Genomic DNA, 18,542 nt, shown 5'->3' on the forward strand with positions numbered 1-18,542 from the left:
AGACAGGCATAGAGATGGACAGATTGATACAGAAAGATATAGACAGACAGACAGCTATCAGGCACCTTGGTGATGGCTGCAGGGGGCATCTATCTGTGGCAGTGGTGGCCCAGCAAGGCACTGAGGGTGTGGGCGGCACTCTTGGCCTGCACGGCAGGCAGCTCCCACCCTGCACACACAACAGGGATTGCTTATTACCATTACTATTATTATTATTATTATTATTGTTATTACTACTATTATTATTATCAATATTACTATCATCCTGCTATGTAATAATAATTGTCTGAGCTATTTTTTAGATTTCTGTGCAATATTCTTTTTTCAAGTTTTCAGTGATGTCAATTTTTTTTTCCCAATTGAATTCTATAGGGAGGTAGAATGCATACCAGTGTGTGGATGTGTGGTGCTCAGTTCCTGCCACAATGTTTGGGTGAGGTCAGACTGGTCACCTCCAGCACCAGCGCCACCTTGCCCCGCGCCAGGGCCATCAGCTGGGAGGTGAGGTGTGCGTACAGGCCTGGCCACACCTCCAGCACCAGCACCACCTTGCCCCATGCCAGGGCCATCAGCTGGGAGGTGAGGTGTGTGTACAGGCCTGGCCACACCTCCAGCACCAGCACCACCTTGCCCCATGCCAGGGCCATCAGCTGGGAGGTGAGGTGTGTGTACAGGCCTGGCCACACCTCCAGCACCAGCACCACCTTGCCCCATGCCAGGGCCATCAGCTGGGAGGTGAGGTGTGCGTACAGGCCTGGCCACACCTCCAGCACCACCTTGCCCCACGCCAGGGCCATCAGCTGGGAGGTGAGGTGTGTGTACAGGCCTGGCCACACCTCCATCTCACCCTGAAACACCAGATGGTAAAATAAAGTATAATAAATATACTGTATTATTATTATTATTATTATTATTATTGTGTTTGGCTTCCCTGTTGAGAGTGGTCCATAATGGGAGGTTTGTGATATAGTTGAGTAAAATAAAATATACATATACCATCTATTATTATTATTATTATTATTATTACTATTATTATTATTATCATCATTATTATGAGGTTTGACTTCCCTGCTGGAGTGATTCACACTGGCAAGTGTCTGGATGAGGAGACAGAGCTGAGAACATCCATGAATTTATAAAAGTAAGTACAGTTGTATGAAAGCAGATATGGAGGCAGGTTAACACAAGCTTAGTTAAAATCCTGTATACTATGACTAAGTAAATGCAAACAGAAAACAGACAAACAGACAAGCAGGCAGACACACACACACACACACACAGATCCCCACAGATACATTGTGACCTAAAATGACCTTGGAAATAGAGAAAATTGAGTTCAAGCTAAAAAATATTCATGAATTTAAAGTTAAACTTTATAAACTGAAATTTGGAGACAGAACCAGTGTAAAGCATCCTGTATATTACTAGGTAAATACACACACACACACACACACATACAACCTCCACCCTAACGGACATACACAAGAGCCCACAAGTGTAGCTCAATTCCAATATATCACAACTATAGTCTGCTCACTTAATTCTGACCCAAGCTGACAACATAAACCTAAGCGTGGTCATAAGCACAGTGCAGATTAGCAGAAAGTGCTGCGTGAGATAAACACAAACAGAGGTTAGAGAAAGAAAACTTGGAAGCCATAGCAGTAGCCAGTCAGCGCTCAGCTTGCAAACACACTTAGGTTTATGTTGTCAGCTTGGGTCTGACTTAAGAGAACAGACTTTAGTAAGGCTTTAGGCCAAGAGAGAGAGAGACTGAGAGAGCAGGACTTGCCTTTTCATCCCCCACTGCCGAGTCATACCCAGCAGACACAACACTATAACTAACTCAGGACCAAACTAGAAGAGAAAATAGTCGTGCTTAGGGTTCAAACGGCACACCAGGTTCAGTCTAGCCTCCTCTGATCATATGCTGAGGTTTGTGCATAGGTGTGTGTGTGTGTGTGTGTGTGTGTGCTCTGAGGGACAGTAGAGTGCTTGCAGCTATGAAAGGTTGGCAGGACAAGAAAAGACCATCCAATGCATTTTCTCAGACCACTTCACAACCATTCAACTCTGAGGTCAGTAATATAAGACATTTTCGTTTCTCACATCAACTAGGTATTTCTAAAGGTCAAAGAGGGGACCAGTCGGGTTCTAAGGAGTATTTCTTTAGGTTCAAGTGTCATGCCCCGAGATTTTGATTTTATCTTTCCTACGACTCAATAATCCCACACGTCCTCTGTGTGTATTGAAACACAAGGGAAATTAATCAAGGCAAGGAAAGGGTATTCACTGGGTGCCTGGGATTGAACCCGCGACCAGCGTGACGGCTTACTGAGTCGGCCAAAGAGGTACCTCACTGGCCAAGTGGGTTATGGGAGGCTCCCTCATCAGGCCTAGTCGCCGCACTACACAAGGAACAGAAGGGCCAAACTACCACCAGGGTCATAAAACTACTCCAGGAAATGCCCACAACTCCTACGAAAGCCTTGTCAAATATGTGAGCTTGGGCGGCGAAATGTCTAGTACTACGGCCCTGAGACTCAGGTTATAAACATTATGAGTAAATAGAAAAAGAGTAAATGAATATATTAAAAAATCATCAGACATGCTAAGAGTTGCTCCTGTAAAAGTGTGCAGAGCTGAGTGGCAAGAAGAGAGTGTCACTTTCAGAGAGAGAGTGTCTTGATACTTCCCTCCTGAAAGTGTTCAAGTCATAGGCAGGAGGAAATACACACAAAGGTCTTGAGGCTGTTCCAGAGGAGGAGATGAAAGAATGGAGATGCCAGAAACTCTTGCATAAGAGATTTGGATAGCACGAAGCCATGTGGTGAAGGGACTGAGGAAGCTGCATTGGTTGGACATGGTGTATGGTAGCATCAGACAGCCTGGCAGCAGCATGCAACTCAGCACCTGACCTCAGAGGCTACACATCAACACACACAACTGGCTCTGACCTCAGGACACCCCAGGGCAGCCTTATAGCCAGCCCACACTATCACCAACTCAGGACTGAACTGTGGAGGCAAAGCTTGCTGAGATAATACCTATTACACTAATGACTTCAGGTATTGAAAAAAATATATCACTAACAGATGTATGGTTGAGGACAAAAATGTTATATGATCACCAACTCAGGACTGAACTGTGGAGGGCAAAGTTTCATCATCATCATCATTTTGTTTAGCGTCCATTTTCACAATTCATGAGCGGCTGGACGGTTTATGGCTGGTAAATCAAGACATTTTCAGTTTTTGGTACAAAGTTTGGTGAGAGAATAACACTGATAATATAATACTAATGACTTCAGGTATTGAAAAAAAATATTACACCATCATATGTACAGTTGAGGACAAAAATATTACACAATCACCAACTCAGGACTGAGCTGTAAAGGGCAAAGACCGGCGAGATATCAACATTACTTACACTAATGACTTGACGTATTGAAAGAAATTATGCACCATCACTCTCAGATGTACAAAACTGTCTGAACACTGTTGTGGTGCCCTCAGCTCTCCTGCTCTTCATTTAAGACACCACTGCGTGTGTGGGGGTTCACAAGAAAACAAAACTAAAAACCATAATAAAAAAAATAACCGCGAAACCACTTCGCGGTGTGGAATGGAGTCTAAAGACAATCAAGAAAACGTTAAATTACTCTGACAACCCTACTCTCTCCTCGTGTCTGTGTTAATGGAGAGAAAAAAAAAAAAAGAATTTTGGTAGCGTGTTAAGTATGACACGAAGGAGGAGGAAGTAAGGGTGACTCCTACAAGTGATTAACGTGGAATATGGGGAAGTAATGTCATTATCTCATCATTTTTTGTGTATGTACCAGTGGCCAGTAATGCTTCTCTCTCTGTTTCTTTCTTCTTTCTCTCTCTGCTTCTCCTCTTTCCTTCCATTCCCTTTCCTTCCCTTCCCTTCCTTTCCCTTTCTTTTCCTATCCCTTTCCTTTGTTTTCCATCCCTCCCTTCCCTTCCCTTCTCTCCTTTCCATTCTTTCCTCTTCCCTCCCCCCTCCCCTCCTACCTCATCTCAGGCCTGCTGTGTGGCCTGTCCGTGGTGCACATCCCAGTCCACTACGAGGGTGCGGCTGAGGCGGTGTGTGTTGAGGGCGTGTCGGGCAGCCAGCGCCACGCTGTTGACGAGGCAGTAGCTGCAGAACTCACTCTCCATGGCGTGGTGGCCGGGCGGTCTGCAGGATGGAATTACAGAGGTGTGTGTTACAGTCTTGATGTCAAACAGTAAATGAAGATGATGATAATGTGTCTTCCTCTCCTCTCCTCTCCTTCCCTTCTCTTCTCTTCCTTTCCCTTCCCTTCTCTTCCCTTGTTAGATGCATGGAGGCCAAGTACAAGGCTGAGTGAGAGTGAGGAGACTGAGGTGGTTTGGGCACATGAAGAGGAGGGAGGAGGGTGAGGCATTAAGGAGAGCTGTCTGGGGGGTCTGAGGCACAAAGAGAAAACTTGCTGCCAGCTCTTGTTGGGTGTGAAGGAGCTGAGTACAGGGCTGAAAGTAAGGAGACTGAGGTGGTTTAAACATGTGAAGAGGAGGGAGGAGGGTGAGGCATTGGGGACAGCTGTTGGGGTGGAAATTCCAGGCTGCCACCCACCAGACAGACCAAGGAGAGCATGGAGGCAGTGTGTTGAAAAGGACTTGGCAACACTGGCCACTGAAGAGGCTGAGGCAAGGGACAGAAATAGGTGGAAGTATATCACTGACTGCCGACAAGAGACATGCAAAGTCTACCCACAGTGGTGCTAACATTAATGACAGCAGACTTTTACCCACGTTCCCAGGTGGAGGTGAAGGACTAACACACACACCTGACAATAGCAAAGCTGTTCTGAAGTCTCCCGGCAGCCACAGCGTCCACCAGGTCCAGTGTGCTCCCCGCCGCTAGCAAGGCACTCTCATATGTGGCCTAGGGAGAGAGAGAGAGACTTATTAGCAGAACAGGAGCAGCTGTTGTGTGAGGCCTGACCCTGTTGTTGCATAGTGTATAGGGACTTTGTTATGGTGGATGAGCCCTGTTTCAATATAAGGTGATTAGAGTAACAGGGGTGACCAAATCAGTTAAGGCAGTGTTCTGTTGTAGTAGTTTTAGTAGTGTACAGGAATGATGAATGAAGAAAGGGATGAAGAAAAGAAGGAAAGAGAGAGTAAGATTGAGAGGCAAGGAAGAAAAGAAGGAAAAAGAAAGATTGGGAAGAAGAAAAGTGGGAGAGAAAGAAAAGGAAGGAGGGAAAGGAGAGAAAGAAAGGAAGGGAACAAAGAAAAGAAAGAGAAAGAAAGGAAGGGAAGCAGAAAAGGAGAAAGAAAGACAAAGGGAAGGAAGGAATGCAGGAAAAAAGAAATGACGGAAGAATCAAATAAAAAAAGAAAGGAGTGATGAATGAATGAAGGAACCACAGAACACACACACACACACACACACACACACACAGACCAGGAAACAAGGACTCACTGGATGGAAGAGTATGGAAACAGAGCATGCAGCAAGGTCCTCCAGCTTGTTGGCGTAGTAGTAGTAGTAGTAGTAGTAGTAGTAGTAGTAGTAGTAGTAGTATAATTATTATTTTTATTATTATTGAGATTTATGAGATGGCAACAAGGTAAAATAAAACAATGCTCTAGACCCAAAGTTCCCTTAATGAGCAGACATGGATAGGGAATACAAGAGAGACAGTGACAGCAAAGTGAGGGAGAGAATAAAAAGAAAAGAAAAAGGGGCGACCAAAAACAATACCCAAGGTTCACTTCAGGAGCCCAATCAGGTTGCAAATGATATATAGCTCCTAAGAAACACGTATCATTTACCTTCCCTGGCAAAATGTGAAAGCTGAAAAATTTCCTTCCTTTCTTCCCTCCTCCCTTCCATTCTTTATTTTTTCCCTCTTCCCTTTCTTTCTTTCTTCCTCCCTTCCTTCCATTTCCCTGAAATCTACCTAACCTCCATTCAATCACCAATATGACCAATGGAGAGGAACAAACTCTCTCTCTCTCTCTCTCTCTCTCTCTCTCTCTCTCTCTCTCTTATTCTTCATATTCTCATCATCCCTCTCCCTCAATCTATAATCTCTCTCTCTCTCTCTCTCTCTCTCTCTCTCTCTCTCTCTCTCTCTCTCTCTCTCATTTCTATGTAAAAAATCTCTCTCTCTCTCTCTCTCTCTTGCACACATCAGATATGTAAAATGATTATCCCTTGCCAGTGTGTGTGTATTTACCTAGTTGTAGTTTTACAGGGCCTGGGCTTACGCTCGTGTGGTCCCATCTCTGTATCTGTATTTTTTTTTTTTTTTTTTTGTGTGTGTGTGTGTGTGTGTGTGTGTTGGGGTCCTAATCTGTCAATCAGATTGTATCTTACTGACAAAATGTGTGTCAAATGTAGCAATTTTAATACGGAATGCCACGTAAACTGTACTGCATTGTAGGGATCTTGCTTTTCCTCTCCCTCAAGTCTGTACATCTAATGCCACCTAGTAATGAAGGGGAAAAACTCACACTAAGCTGCACACAACTTTCTACTCTGTCTCATTCCTGTGCTATACAAATCCCTTATGCAGGAGTAAACCACCGTCTGCATTCCTTTATCCCTTTCGCTGGTACACTCTGGAACAAAAAAGCTTCCTTTGTCTGTGTTTCCTCCTGCCTATGACTTGAACTCTTTCATGAGGGGAATATCAAGACACCTCTCCACCTGTAACTGACTCTCTCCAGACCACTCACTTCTATCTACTTTTACAAGAGCAATGCATAATGGGCTTTTTTTTCCCCTTGTGCTGCTTCATTTAATGGAAAAAGGAAAAAGAAAAAAAAAGAGCTTCTCCCTCCCTTGGCCTCTGCCTTTTCCTGACCTACTAACAAAGACCAGAGCTGCCCAGCCTCAACCTCTGCCTCACCTGCTTCCCCAGACTTGCCATCGGTTGCTGCTGCTGCCGCGCCCCCAGCAGGAGGCTGACTTCACGGGGATTCCTGGCTGACGTCTTCCTCTGGGGCTTGTCTTCCGTCATCCTGCAACACAAAAGTTCACCTTCATCAACTGGATAATATATATTTCAGTGGCAATATTTGCCCAAGGTTTTTGATATGGGGTGATTTTCAATAATTTTAAATGTAGAAATTCAAATGTCACAAAACAGAACCTTGTGGACACATTATTGTGGGATAAATGCCTAACAGATAGGTAATGACCAATATCTATAACCATTGCAAAGTGGATCACAGGGATTTATCAAAAATTACCCCGTGTGCTGCCACTCCATGTTTTCTAGGGGGAATACAAACCCATCAGAGCCTGACATGATAACCAATATCTATACCCTTGCAAAGCATATCAAGAATTTATCAAAACTAATGTAATAACCAGCATTGCAACCAAGAAAGGACCTTGCATAAGTACTAGTTTAGTTGTGCAAGTGTAACTATTAATTTTGCACTTGTGCACTGGCATGAGTGCAATATTACACAAGACTGAGCACTGCACAGCTGATACTCACTGAAAAACAACACTGCAAGTCATTGCACAGCGCCCCACCACTAAACTTAACAGATCTATTCAAATTTAACATCACCTGCTGGTGGGGCTTTGTCCCCGTCAACCCTTCCTTAGTGTAATATATCCAAATCTGACACAGCACCTCCTTAGGGGGGCATTACCTTTGTTCCCCCTTCACCCCTGGCGTGTGTCATGCAACACCCACTCAACAGGAACAGCAGGCACCCATTTAACTGTTTCTGCAGGGAATAGTTATGTAAAAAGCTGAGCAGCAGTACAAGGCACCTCAGTAAGGTGCCCAGCAGCCCCGCGGGGCAGCGGGTGTGATACTGGAGGAACACCAAAGGCCGGGGGGCGACTTGGCCATGCCGGTCACACACTCCATCATTACCTTCCCCTCGTGGGATCAGCTTCACCTAGGCTTAGGAATGCCCCGCTAGGCCTTGTTCAGGCTGTCATGGTGGTGAGTGTCTGGCAGGAGGCTGTGGGTGTGTGGCGGTGAGTCTGCCCGCCCGACCCTGCACGGAGATCACACACACACACACACACACATACACACACACACACACACGAACAACCACACTGCCTGTCGTGTGTCCTCGCCAGGCCACACACGGCACACAGTGGACACTAATGGTCCCCGCGTGCCCCAGGTGTGCAATCACGCGGCGGTGCTGGCGTCGTTGACGGTCGTCCCTCCCCGCGGCGCGGCCGCAGAGTCGCTGCTGCTAGTGTTTGTGTTTTTTCAACGGGACGCCAATCTGCGACACCTGCTCATATTCCTTTTCCTCGTTTCTGAGTAGTATGAGGATGAAACTGTTTTGCTCCTATTATTTATTTGTTGTTGATTTGTGTCATCACTTTTTGTGGATAAAGGATTCGCACCAACCACCGGCTCAGGGACCAACGGGACGAAGGTGAGCACCGAGGCAACGCGCAGAACAATTATATACGCCCCAAACTTTACCTTGCCTTCCACACACACACACACACACACACGCCACTCCGGTAGCTCAGTAGTTAAGCTCTGCTCTGCCACGCTCCGGCGTGACAGGCGAAGGTTCTAGCCGCGACAGGTCGGGATTTTCCCGGTGACAAGGAGCGGTTACTGTCCTCCTTGGACACGGGGGATGGGGCGTGTGGTGTGTGAAGGCCCCGACAGTACCCAGAGATTGCTCTAATCGGGAGGGTACTTACTGGTGATGACGAGTCCAGCTCGTGATCAGGCCGTGGTGAACTATACACACACACACACACACACACACACTTTGAATAATGAAAAAAAAAATGAAATATTTATCTTAAACGTGAATTAAGGGTCATCAAAGGAGGAAGGAAATTATATTTATATTCATAACATCATAACAGCTAGGGCTTGAAAACTTAGTAGACTGATTGTGCCCTCCCCTTGACAGGATTTACATAGATTTACATAGAAAATCAGACCACACAGACCCCATGGTCCAGACTAGGTGGTCTGTCCTTAAACCCAAGTGATTTTACATTAATCAGATGGCTCCAAAACGTTGCTTTTCTACTCTAGTTAATATTAAGTTGAAGGAAGTGACGGTCGAGCTTGTTTTTAAAGGAGTCAATCGTGTTACACTGGACCACTGATGGTGGGAGCTTATTCCATTCTCGCACTACAACGTTGGTGAAGAAAAATTTGGTGCAGTCTGAATTTACTTGTCTACATTTGAGTTTTGTGCCATTGTTCCTAGTTCGCAAAGTGTCATCGATCATAAACAATTTTGTTCTGTCTACATTCGTGAAACCATTAAGTATTTTAAAACATTCAATCAGTTTTCCTCGGAGGCGACGTTTCTCAAGAGAGAACATGTTAAGGGTGGAAAGCCTTTCTTCGTAGGATTTGTTGCGCAAGGAAGGGATCATTTTTGTTGCTCGACGCTGAACATCTTCTAGTTTAGCAATGTCCTTTGCATGGTGGGGAGACCAAAACTGTACCGCATATTCCAAGTGGGGTCTGACTAAGCTATTGTAGAGCGGAAGTATTACATCTTTATTCTTGAATAAAAAGTTTCTTTTAATGAAGCCCAACATTCTGTTCGCTTTATTTGCTGCATCGATGCATTGATGTGAGAATTTGAGGTTTGACGCGATTTTAATCCCCAGGTCCTTAACGCATTGAACGCTTGTGAGTTTAACGCCGAGCATAGACTTCACAACTAGTTGACGGGAAATCTCTTCAGTCTTGGCGCGCTGGCTTCGCGTAAGGGGCCGATTGTTATGGCGACTTTCGCTGCGACAACTCAAACACACTCTGCGTTCTTACTCCGAATTTAAGTGGAAACAGGACGAAATCTTCAAGTTTTAGTGCATACAAGCAGGCAGGAGTGTCTCTAGAGTGATTTGGTCGAGGATTCAAGGTAACTTATATAAAATAGCACCATGCGTGCACTTTGAAAACGTTGTGTAAAAAATGGCAAATTTGCGTAACTTTAGGTTGAAATCTTTACGTAAAATGAATGATAACTGTAGGATAGTGAAGTCCACAGTTTTACGTATTAGGAAACAAGAAATGTACGTTTAGTTAGTGCCTACATGGCAACTCAGCTCAGTTCCCGCGTCGCCTAACTCGCCTTAGGCACGCAGTCAGCTGGGCACTTCCCCTCTGTAAAGGATTATCGCTGTCCTGCCTCTGTTTACTCTCCAAGTAAAGGACCTACAGTAATTCATCGTCTCTGTACCCTTCCCCACAACTGCAAGGATCCAGAGGACGATACAAGAAGACACAGCGTGCAGAACTTCATGGTGAGCAACAGGTTGGCCCAGCGCCTGCTTTTGCTGAAGCTCGTCGGGTTCTTCCCCGGGGACGTGCAGGCCGACCTGGACCGGGCCAAGGCAGAGGAGAAGGAGGACGACGAGGTGATCTTGGCCCAGCTTGCCAGGGAGCTGGCCGACGACCAGCCGGACCCGCCGACGGACGAGTTGCTCCTCGCCGCGGTCGGCAACTACGCCGGCTACCTGGCCAGGAAGGTCCAGGCCAACTCCTCTGTGGCCGAGTGCTGCAAGCAGGAGCTTGCCCAGCAGGAGGAGATGAAGATTACCGTGGAGCTCGAGGGGCGACCCGCCCTCTGTGATGTTCGACGCCCTGGTCGAGCTGGTCGACAGGGGAGAGCTGGAGACAGGCCGGGCGGTCCTGAAGCGGCCATCTCTCCCAATGGCCCACATGGCGTCCTTCGGGATGTCGCTGTGGGACTCCCTGATGTGCAGGGAGGACAAGAAGGAGCGCAGGTTGAGGTTCCTCTCCCTTGCCATGCGCCACAGGGACGGTATCAGGCACCTCCTGGAGTTCCTGGCGGCCTCAGACCCGACCTTGCAGGGGTACAGGTGCCAGGAGGGGCACAACCTGGCCAACACCATCTTGCCGCACATCAGCAGGTCCCTCTTCAACTGTTTCGGTGCTAATTTCTCCAAGGACGTGACCTCAGAAGCGAGGAAGAACAAGGCCTTGAAGCAGCCGACCGGCAGGAAGAGGAGCAGTATCGAGGAGGGCAGGAAGGAGACGGCGAGGAACAGGGACGTGTACAAGTCCAGGAAACTGACCGGGGCCCACAAGTCATAGGCCAAAAGGCTAAAGTGATTGTTCAGGGACGAGGGCCAGATAGCCGGCAAGACGTGCTGCGGCAATAGTGACATCGGAATTCAACCAAAATAAGTTGTGATTGTATATAGAAAAATGAATATTTTGCTTTTGTTGAGTAAAATTAAGATGTTTCTGCATGCTTTCCTCAAGTATTAAGTTTCTAATGTGAAAATTAAGTGATTTATTAGATGTTAAAAACTTACGTAAAAATTGCACTAAATAAAAAAAAATAAGTAGCTATTTCGGGCAAAAACTTATAAGATATGCTAAATATTGCTATTGATTCTGAAAATATAAGTGATTATCTCTGCATTTGGTGATGTTTGTGCATCTAGCGTAAAATCTGAGGATTTTATAGCCTTTTTAAGTTTTGTTATACTTATATAAAAAACAATTAATCGGGATTTTATTAGGGAACGACTTTGAATTTTTTGATACCGCTGCTCATGGAGACTCATATATGCCTAAGGGAGGTGCCTGTTTTAGTTTCAGGTCGCTAGCTGCTTTGGTTTTGAAAATATTTAAATTTTAAATTTTTGAAAATCGGCCCCCTGCGAATCGGCCCCGCGCCCCGTTTCCCGTCAAGAGATTGTGAAGTCTATGCGCCGAGTATTTCGTAATCGAACTTCTTATTTTTTGTTCCAACTTGAAGGACCTGGCACTTGTCTACGTTAAAGGGCATCTCCCATTTATCCGACCAAGCTGAAATTTTGTGCAAATCCTCTTGGAGGCTTTGCCTGTCTCCGTCAGTGAGAACCGAGTTACCAATCTTTGTGTCGTCTGCAAATTTACTAATGCGATTATTGAGTCCAACCTCCACGTCGTTGATGTAAATAATGAAGAGCACTGGGCCAAGAACCGAGCCCTGAGGGACGCCACTAGTGACCGGCGCCCACTCTGAGTTAAATCCGTCAATCACAACTCTTTGTTGTCTGTTGCTCAACCAATTCGCGATCCATTGGCTTACTTGACCGTCAATGCCTATTTGCTTTAATTTATAAAGTAATTTATGATGTGGGACTTTATCAAACGCTTTCTGGAAATCAAGATAGACTACGTCCACTGATTTGGTTACGTCATAAATTGAGAAGAGATCGTTATAAAAGGTCAGTAGGTTTGACAGGCAGGATCTTTTGTTACGGAAGCCATGTTGTGAATCTCCAATTAATGAGTGGCTTTCGAGGTAACTCACAATTTTGTCTCTAATTATGCTCTCGAGTAGCTTACCTACAATTGAAGTTAGACTAATGGGTCGGTAGTTACCTGGTATTTTTTTGTCTCCTTTCTTAAAAATCGGTGTCACGTTAGCCTTTTTCCAATCCGAAGGGACGATGCGTTGTCGCAAGGACATATTGAATACATTAGTGAGGGAGGAGAGTATTTCGCTCTTTGTTTCTTTAAGCAGTGTAGGATATACTTTGTCGGGTCCGGGACTTTTATTTGTTTTAAGTGAATGGAGAGCTTTAAGGACTTCATCGGTTGTTATTTCAAAATTAGGCAATGCATGCTCGAGATTTACAATAGTACTGGTGTTGGTGGTAGCGAGAGGAAAACTGTTAGTATTAAACACCTAGGAAAAGTAATTGGTTAAGAGGTTTGCAATGTGTTGGCTGTCAGTCACTAGTGCACCGTCGCTGTTTGTTAAAGGTCCAATACCACTTTTGATCGCCTTTCTGTTGTTTATGTAACTGAAGAAAGATTTCGGATTATTTTTACAGTTGGCTGCAATATTTTCTTCATATCTACGCTTTGCCTGACCTACTAGTCTTTTTACTCGTCGCCTGGCATCATTATAAAGTCTAATGTTTTCGGGCGTGCTTTGTTCTTTCTTTAACCTGTAAAACAATTTTCTTTCATTGACTGATTATTTAATTTCGCTATTAAACCACGGTGGGCTTTTATTAGTGTTAATTCGCTTCTCGCACAAGGGGAAGAATGTGTTCTGCTGAGTGAGTAAGTGATTTTTAAAGCTTAGCCAGGCTTCATCTACGTTGCCGTCATCTGATAGTTGTATTTCTGTTAGTTTTTGTCGGATTTCTAGTTAGTTAGTTAGCTCTTTTGAAATTGGGCACCTTTACTTTATTTTCAGTCACTGATGATTGAGCTCTAATGTCGACGCGCACTAATTTATGATCGCAAGAACCGAGGTGTTCTCCTACCGTGACACTACTGACTAGGTTATCTTGGGTCGTTATAACAAGGTCGAGTATATTATTTTGTCGAGTTGGCTCAGAAACCATTTGGCTTAGATAATTTTCTTCTAGAAACTCGATCATTCTATGTGACTCGCCTTCTGTACCTGACAGTGTCGCCCAGTCGATATGGGGGAGGTTAAAGTCTCCTAATATCAGTGAGTCGTTGTTATTAAGTGACTGCCTTAAGACGCTGTACATTTCAAGGTCGTCATCGAGTGATTGCCCGGGAGGTCTGTAGGTGACAGATATATTAAAATTGACTTTTGCATTGTTTACTCGCACGCACAAATGTTCAACGTTACTGTTTCCCGGTGTTTTGTCAGTGGGTTGCAAATAGCTTTTGACATAAAGGGCGACGCCACCGCCTCTACGGTTTACACGATCTTTGTTGAAGAGTCTGTAGCCATCTATGTTGTATTCGGAACTTAAATCAATATTTGTGGTGTCGATAAATGTTTCGGTTATAGCAATTATGTCAAAATTTTCTGTTAGAGCAAGACATCTCAGTTCATCAAATTTGTTTCTTAGGCTACGCGCATTGAAACTAAGGATTTTTAAGTTATCTAGAGGCTTGGTTATAGAGGTGGTGGTACTTGCGGGATCACGGTTACGGGTTTGTTGCGATGCACGGCGTTTATTTACACGGGCGGGGTGGAGGGACGTGGCTGTGACTCGTTTTTTGCTCGGATGACACGTACTGCGTCGTTGAGAAGCCTTCCGAATCTGGCTGCCCCGATGGGAGAAAGGTGCAATCCGTCCCTGTGGAAGAGCTCACTTTGTCCATAGAAACTGTCCCATGCGCTGAAGAACTCCACGTCAAGCTCCCTACAAAGAGTCTGTAAGCGGTTGTTTAGGCTGAAAGCCTTACTGAAAAAGTCGCTCTCCGCCCAAGTCCGTGGTAGAACTCCTGAAATCAAAATGTTAGGGGATTTAGACTTATACTGCTGGATGAGCCTACGGTACTTCTCCAGGAGTTCCTCAGACCGGGTCTTGGTGACGTCGTTCGTACCTGTGTGAATAACAAACAGTGAATCATTAGTAGCCTGGGGGGAGATCTCCTCAAGAGCAGCAGTTATGTCGTCGATCCCAGCACCAGGATAGCAATAGTTCCGTCTTCGACGAGGAACTCTGCCGCAGAACTCAACGACCTGCTGGCGAATCATGGAGTCACCCACCAGGAAGGTGCTCTCCTGCTCGTCCTCCTCCTCCAGAATGGCAAACCTGTTGAAGCAATGAACAGGATAAATCGCTTGTCTGGCTGGTTTGGTTTGGTGTGTGTGTGTGTGTGTGTGTGTGTGTGTGTGTGTGTGTGTGTGTTGTGCGCTTTTGAAACTGACCAAGGTTATCAGAAAAATGGAGGAAAGGAGAGAGAGAGAGAGAGAGAGAGAGAGAGAGAGAGAGAGAGAGAGAGAGAGAGAGAGATTTACATAGATTTACATAGAAAATCAGACCACACAGACCCCATGGTCCAGACTTGGTGGTCTGTCCTTAAACCTAAGTGATTTTACATTAATCAGAAGACTCCAAAACGTTGCATTTCTACTCTAGTTGATATTAAGTTGAAGGAAGTGACGGTCGAGCTTATTTTTGAAGGAGTCAATCGTGTTACACTGGACCACTGACGGTGGAAGCTTATTCCATTCTCGCACTACAACGTTGGTGAAGAAAAATTTGGTGCAGTCTGAATTTACTTGTCTACATCTGAGTTTTACGCCATTGTTCCTCGTGCGCAAAGTGTCATCGATCATAAACAATGTTGATCTGTCTACATTCGTGAAACCATTAAGTATTTTAAAACATTCGATCAGTTTTCCTCAGGCGACGTTTCTCAAGAGAACATGTTAAGGGTAGAAAGCCTTTCTTCGTAGGATTTGTTGCGCAAGGAAGGGATCATTTTCGTTGCCCGACGCTGAACACCTTCTAATTTAGCAATATCCTTTGCATGGTGGGGAGACCAAAACTGTACCGCATATTCCAAGTGGGGTCTGACTAAACTGTTGTAGAGCGGGGGTATTACATCTTTATTCTTGAATACAAAGTTTCTTTTAATGAAGCCCAACATTCTGTTCGCTTTATTTGCTGCATCGATGCATTGCTGTGAGAATTTGAGGTTTGACGCGATTTTGACCCCAAGTCTTTGACGCATTGAACGCTTTTGAGTTTAACGCCGCGCATTTCGTATTCGAACTTCTTATTCCTCGTTCCAACTTGAAGGACCTGGCACTTGTCTACGTTAAAGGGCATCTCCCATCTATCCGACCAAGCTGAAATTTTGTGCAAATCCTCTTGGAGGCTTTGCCTGTCTTCGTCAGTGAGAACCGAGTTGCCAATCTTTGTGTCGTCTGCAAATTTACTAATGCGGTTATTGAGTCCAACATCCACGTCGTTGATGTAAATAATGAAGAGCACTGGGCCAAGGACCGAGCCCTGAGGGACGCCACTAGTGACAGGCGCCCACTCTGAGTTAAATCCGTCGATCACTACTCTTTGTTGTCTGTTGCTCAACCAATTCGCGATCCATTGGTTTACTTGACCGTCAATACCTATTTGCTTTAATTTGTAAAGTAATTTATGATGCGGGACTTTATCAAACGCTTTCTGGAAATCAAGATAGACTACGTCCAGTGATTTGGTTACGTCATAAACAGTGAAGAGGTCGTTATAAAGGTTAATAGGTTTGATAGGCAGGATCTTTTGTTTCGGAAGCCATGTTGTGAGTCCCCAATCAATGAGTGGCTTTCAAGGTAATTCACAATTTTGTCTCTAATTATGCCCTCAAGTAGCTTACCTACAACCGAAGTTAGACTAATGGGCCTGTAATTACCTGGTACTGTACTCCTTTCTTGAAAATCGGTGTCACGTTAGCCTTTTTCCAATCTGAAGGGACGATGCCTTGTCGCAAGGACATATTGAATACGGTTGTGAGGGAGGAGAGTATTTCGCTCTTTGTTTCTTTCAGCAGAGTTGGATATACTTTGTCAGGTCCAGGACTTTTATTTGTTTTAAGTGAATGGAGAGCTTTAAGGACTTCATCGGTTGTTATTTCAAAATTAGGCAATGCATGCTCGAGATTTACAATAGTACTGGTGTTGGTGGTAGCGAGAGGAAGACTGTTAGTATTAAACACCGAGGAAAAGTAATTGCTTAAGAGGTTTGCAATGTGTTGGCTGTCAGTCACTAGTGCACCGTCGCTGTTTGTTAAAGGTCCAATACCACTTTTGATCGCCTTTCTGTTGTTTATGTAACTGAAGAAAGATTTCGGATTATTTTTACAGTTGGCTGCAATATTTTCTTCGTATCTACGCTTTGCCTGACCTACTAGTCTTTTTACTCGTCGCCTGGCATCATTATAAAGTCTAATGTTTTCGGGCGTGCTTTGTTCTTTCTTTAACCTGTAAAACAATTTTCTCTCATTGACTGATTGTTTAATTTCGCTATTAAACCACGGTGGGCTTTTATTAGTGTTAATTCGCTTCTCGCACAAGGGGACGAATGTGTTCTGCTGAGTGAGTAAGTGATTTTTAAGGCTTAGCCAGGCTTCCTCTACGTTGCCGTCATCTGATAGTTGTATTTCTGTTAGTTTTTGTCGGATTTCTAGTTAGTTAGTTAGCTCTTTTGAAATTGGGCACCTTTACTTTATTTTCAGTCACTGATGATTGAGCTTTAATGTCGACGCGCACTAATTTATGATCGCAAGAACCGAGGTGTTCTCCTACCGTGACACTAGTGACTAGGTTATCTTGGGTTGTTATAACAAGGTCGAGTATATTATTTTGTCGAGTTGGCTCAGAAACCATTTGGCTTAGATAATTTTCTTCTAGAAATTCGATCATTCTATGTGACTCGCCTTCTGTACCTGACAGTGTCGCCCAGTCGATATGGGGGAGGTTAAAGTCTTCTAATATCAGTGAGTCGCTGTTATTAAGTGACTGCCTTAAGACGCTGTACATTTCAAGGTCGTCATCGAGTGATTGCCCGGGAGGTCTGTAGGTGACAGATATATTTAAGTTGACTTTTGCAATGTTTACTCGCACGCACAAATGTTCAACGTTACTGTTTCCCAGTGTTTTGTCAGTGGGTTGCAAATAGCTTTTGACATAAAGGGCGACGCCACCGCCTCTACGGTTTACACGATCTTTGTTGAAGAGTCTGTAGCCATCTATGTTGTATTCGGAACTTAAATCAGTATTTGTGGTGTCGATAAATGTTTCGGTTATAGCAATTATGTCAAAATTTTCTGTTAAAGCAAGACATCTCAGTTCATCAAATTTGTTTCTTAGGCTACGCGCATTGAAACTAAGGATTTTTAAGTTATCTAGAGGCTTGGTAATAGAGGTGGTGGTACTTGCGGGATCACGGTTACGGGTTTGTTGTGATGCACGGCGTCTATTTACACGGGCGGGGTGGAGGGACGTGGCCGTGACTCGTTTTTTGTTCGGATGACACGCACTGCTTCGTTGAGGAGCCTTCCGAGTCTGGCTGCCCCGATGGGAGAGAGAGAGAGAGAGAGAGAGAGAGAGAGAGAGAGAGAGAGAGAGAGAGAGAGAGAGAGAGAGAGAGAGAGAGAGAGAGAGAGAGAGAGAGAATTCCTTAAGAAAAAAAGGAATGAAAGAAAAAGAGGAAGAGAAAGAAGGAAATAAATAGAAGAAGGCAGGAAGGAAGGAAACAAAGAGGAGAGAAAGAAGGAAATAAATAGAAGAAGGCAGGAAGGAAGGAAACAAAGAGGAGAGAAAGAAAAAGATTGAAAAGAAGGAATATAGGTAGAGAGGAAAAAAAAATGGGAAGAAAGGAAAAATGAAGAAAAAAACGAAAGGAAAATATGAAGGAAACAGAAGAAAACTGGCGTTGTTGAGTTTTGTCTTCTTGACAAAACAAAAAAAGAAAATATTATTACGATGAGTTGAACTGTGAAGATGTTATAAAAATATTTATAACATGTTTTAATTATGCTCGCTGTTTTCAACAGTTGTTCATTGACTACATAAATATATTATTACGTTCCGTAGAAAAATCTCTCGTGAACACTATAGTGTGATCAGAATGCAGATAAAGCTCCACATATTGAAAACAGTTATTTATAGCAACATGTCACTCGCCGCAGCCATCACTCGGCGTGTGGAGACAGAGTGAAGTTAGACACTAAACAACTGCTGACTAGAAAGTTATGTTGTATGTATTGATGATGAAGAAACTGATGATGAATGTATGTAACATGCCATTATCTCCTGAGTAAATCA

At 44.4% G+C, this 18,542-nt stretch overlaps 1 protein-coding gene across 1 annotated transcript in view; it reads right to left on the bottom strand.

Moving 5' to 3' along the window:
- Nucleotides 1-97: 97 nt before the first annotated feature.
- LOC126990018 (polyamine deacetylase HDAC10-like) overlaps nucleotides 98-18,542 on the bottom strand; it is a 29,212-nt gene continuing 10,767 nt past the window's right edge. Inside the window, exons 2-7 of the mRNA XM_050848595.1 lie at nucleotides 6,908-7,019; nucleotides 4,832-4,929; nucleotides 4,035-4,200; nucleotides 777-848; nucleotides 390-548; nucleotides 98-169 (exon numbers count right to left, since the gene is read on the bottom strand). Coding sequence (XP_050704552.1) covers nucleotides 4,041-4,200; nucleotides 4,832-4,929; nucleotides 6,908-7,018 — 369 coding nt within the window. The 5' untranslated portion in view covers nucleotide 7,019 and the 3' untranslated portion in view covers nucleotides 98-169; nucleotides 390-548; nucleotides 777-848; nucleotides 4,035-4,040. The remainder of the gene's footprint in view (nucleotides 170-389; nucleotides 549-776; nucleotides 849-4,034; nucleotides 4,201-4,831; nucleotides 4,930-6,907; nucleotides 7,020-18,542) is intronic.

Source organism: Eriocheir sinensis, unplaced genomic scaffold (genome assembly GCF_024679095.1).
Source record: "Eriocheir sinensis breed Jianghai 21 unplaced genomic scaffold, ASM2467909v1 Scaffold1415, whole genome shotgun sequence".
Classification (NCBI taxonomy): Eukaryota; Metazoa; Arthropoda; class Malacostraca; order Decapoda; family Varunidae; genus Eriocheir; species Eriocheir sinensis.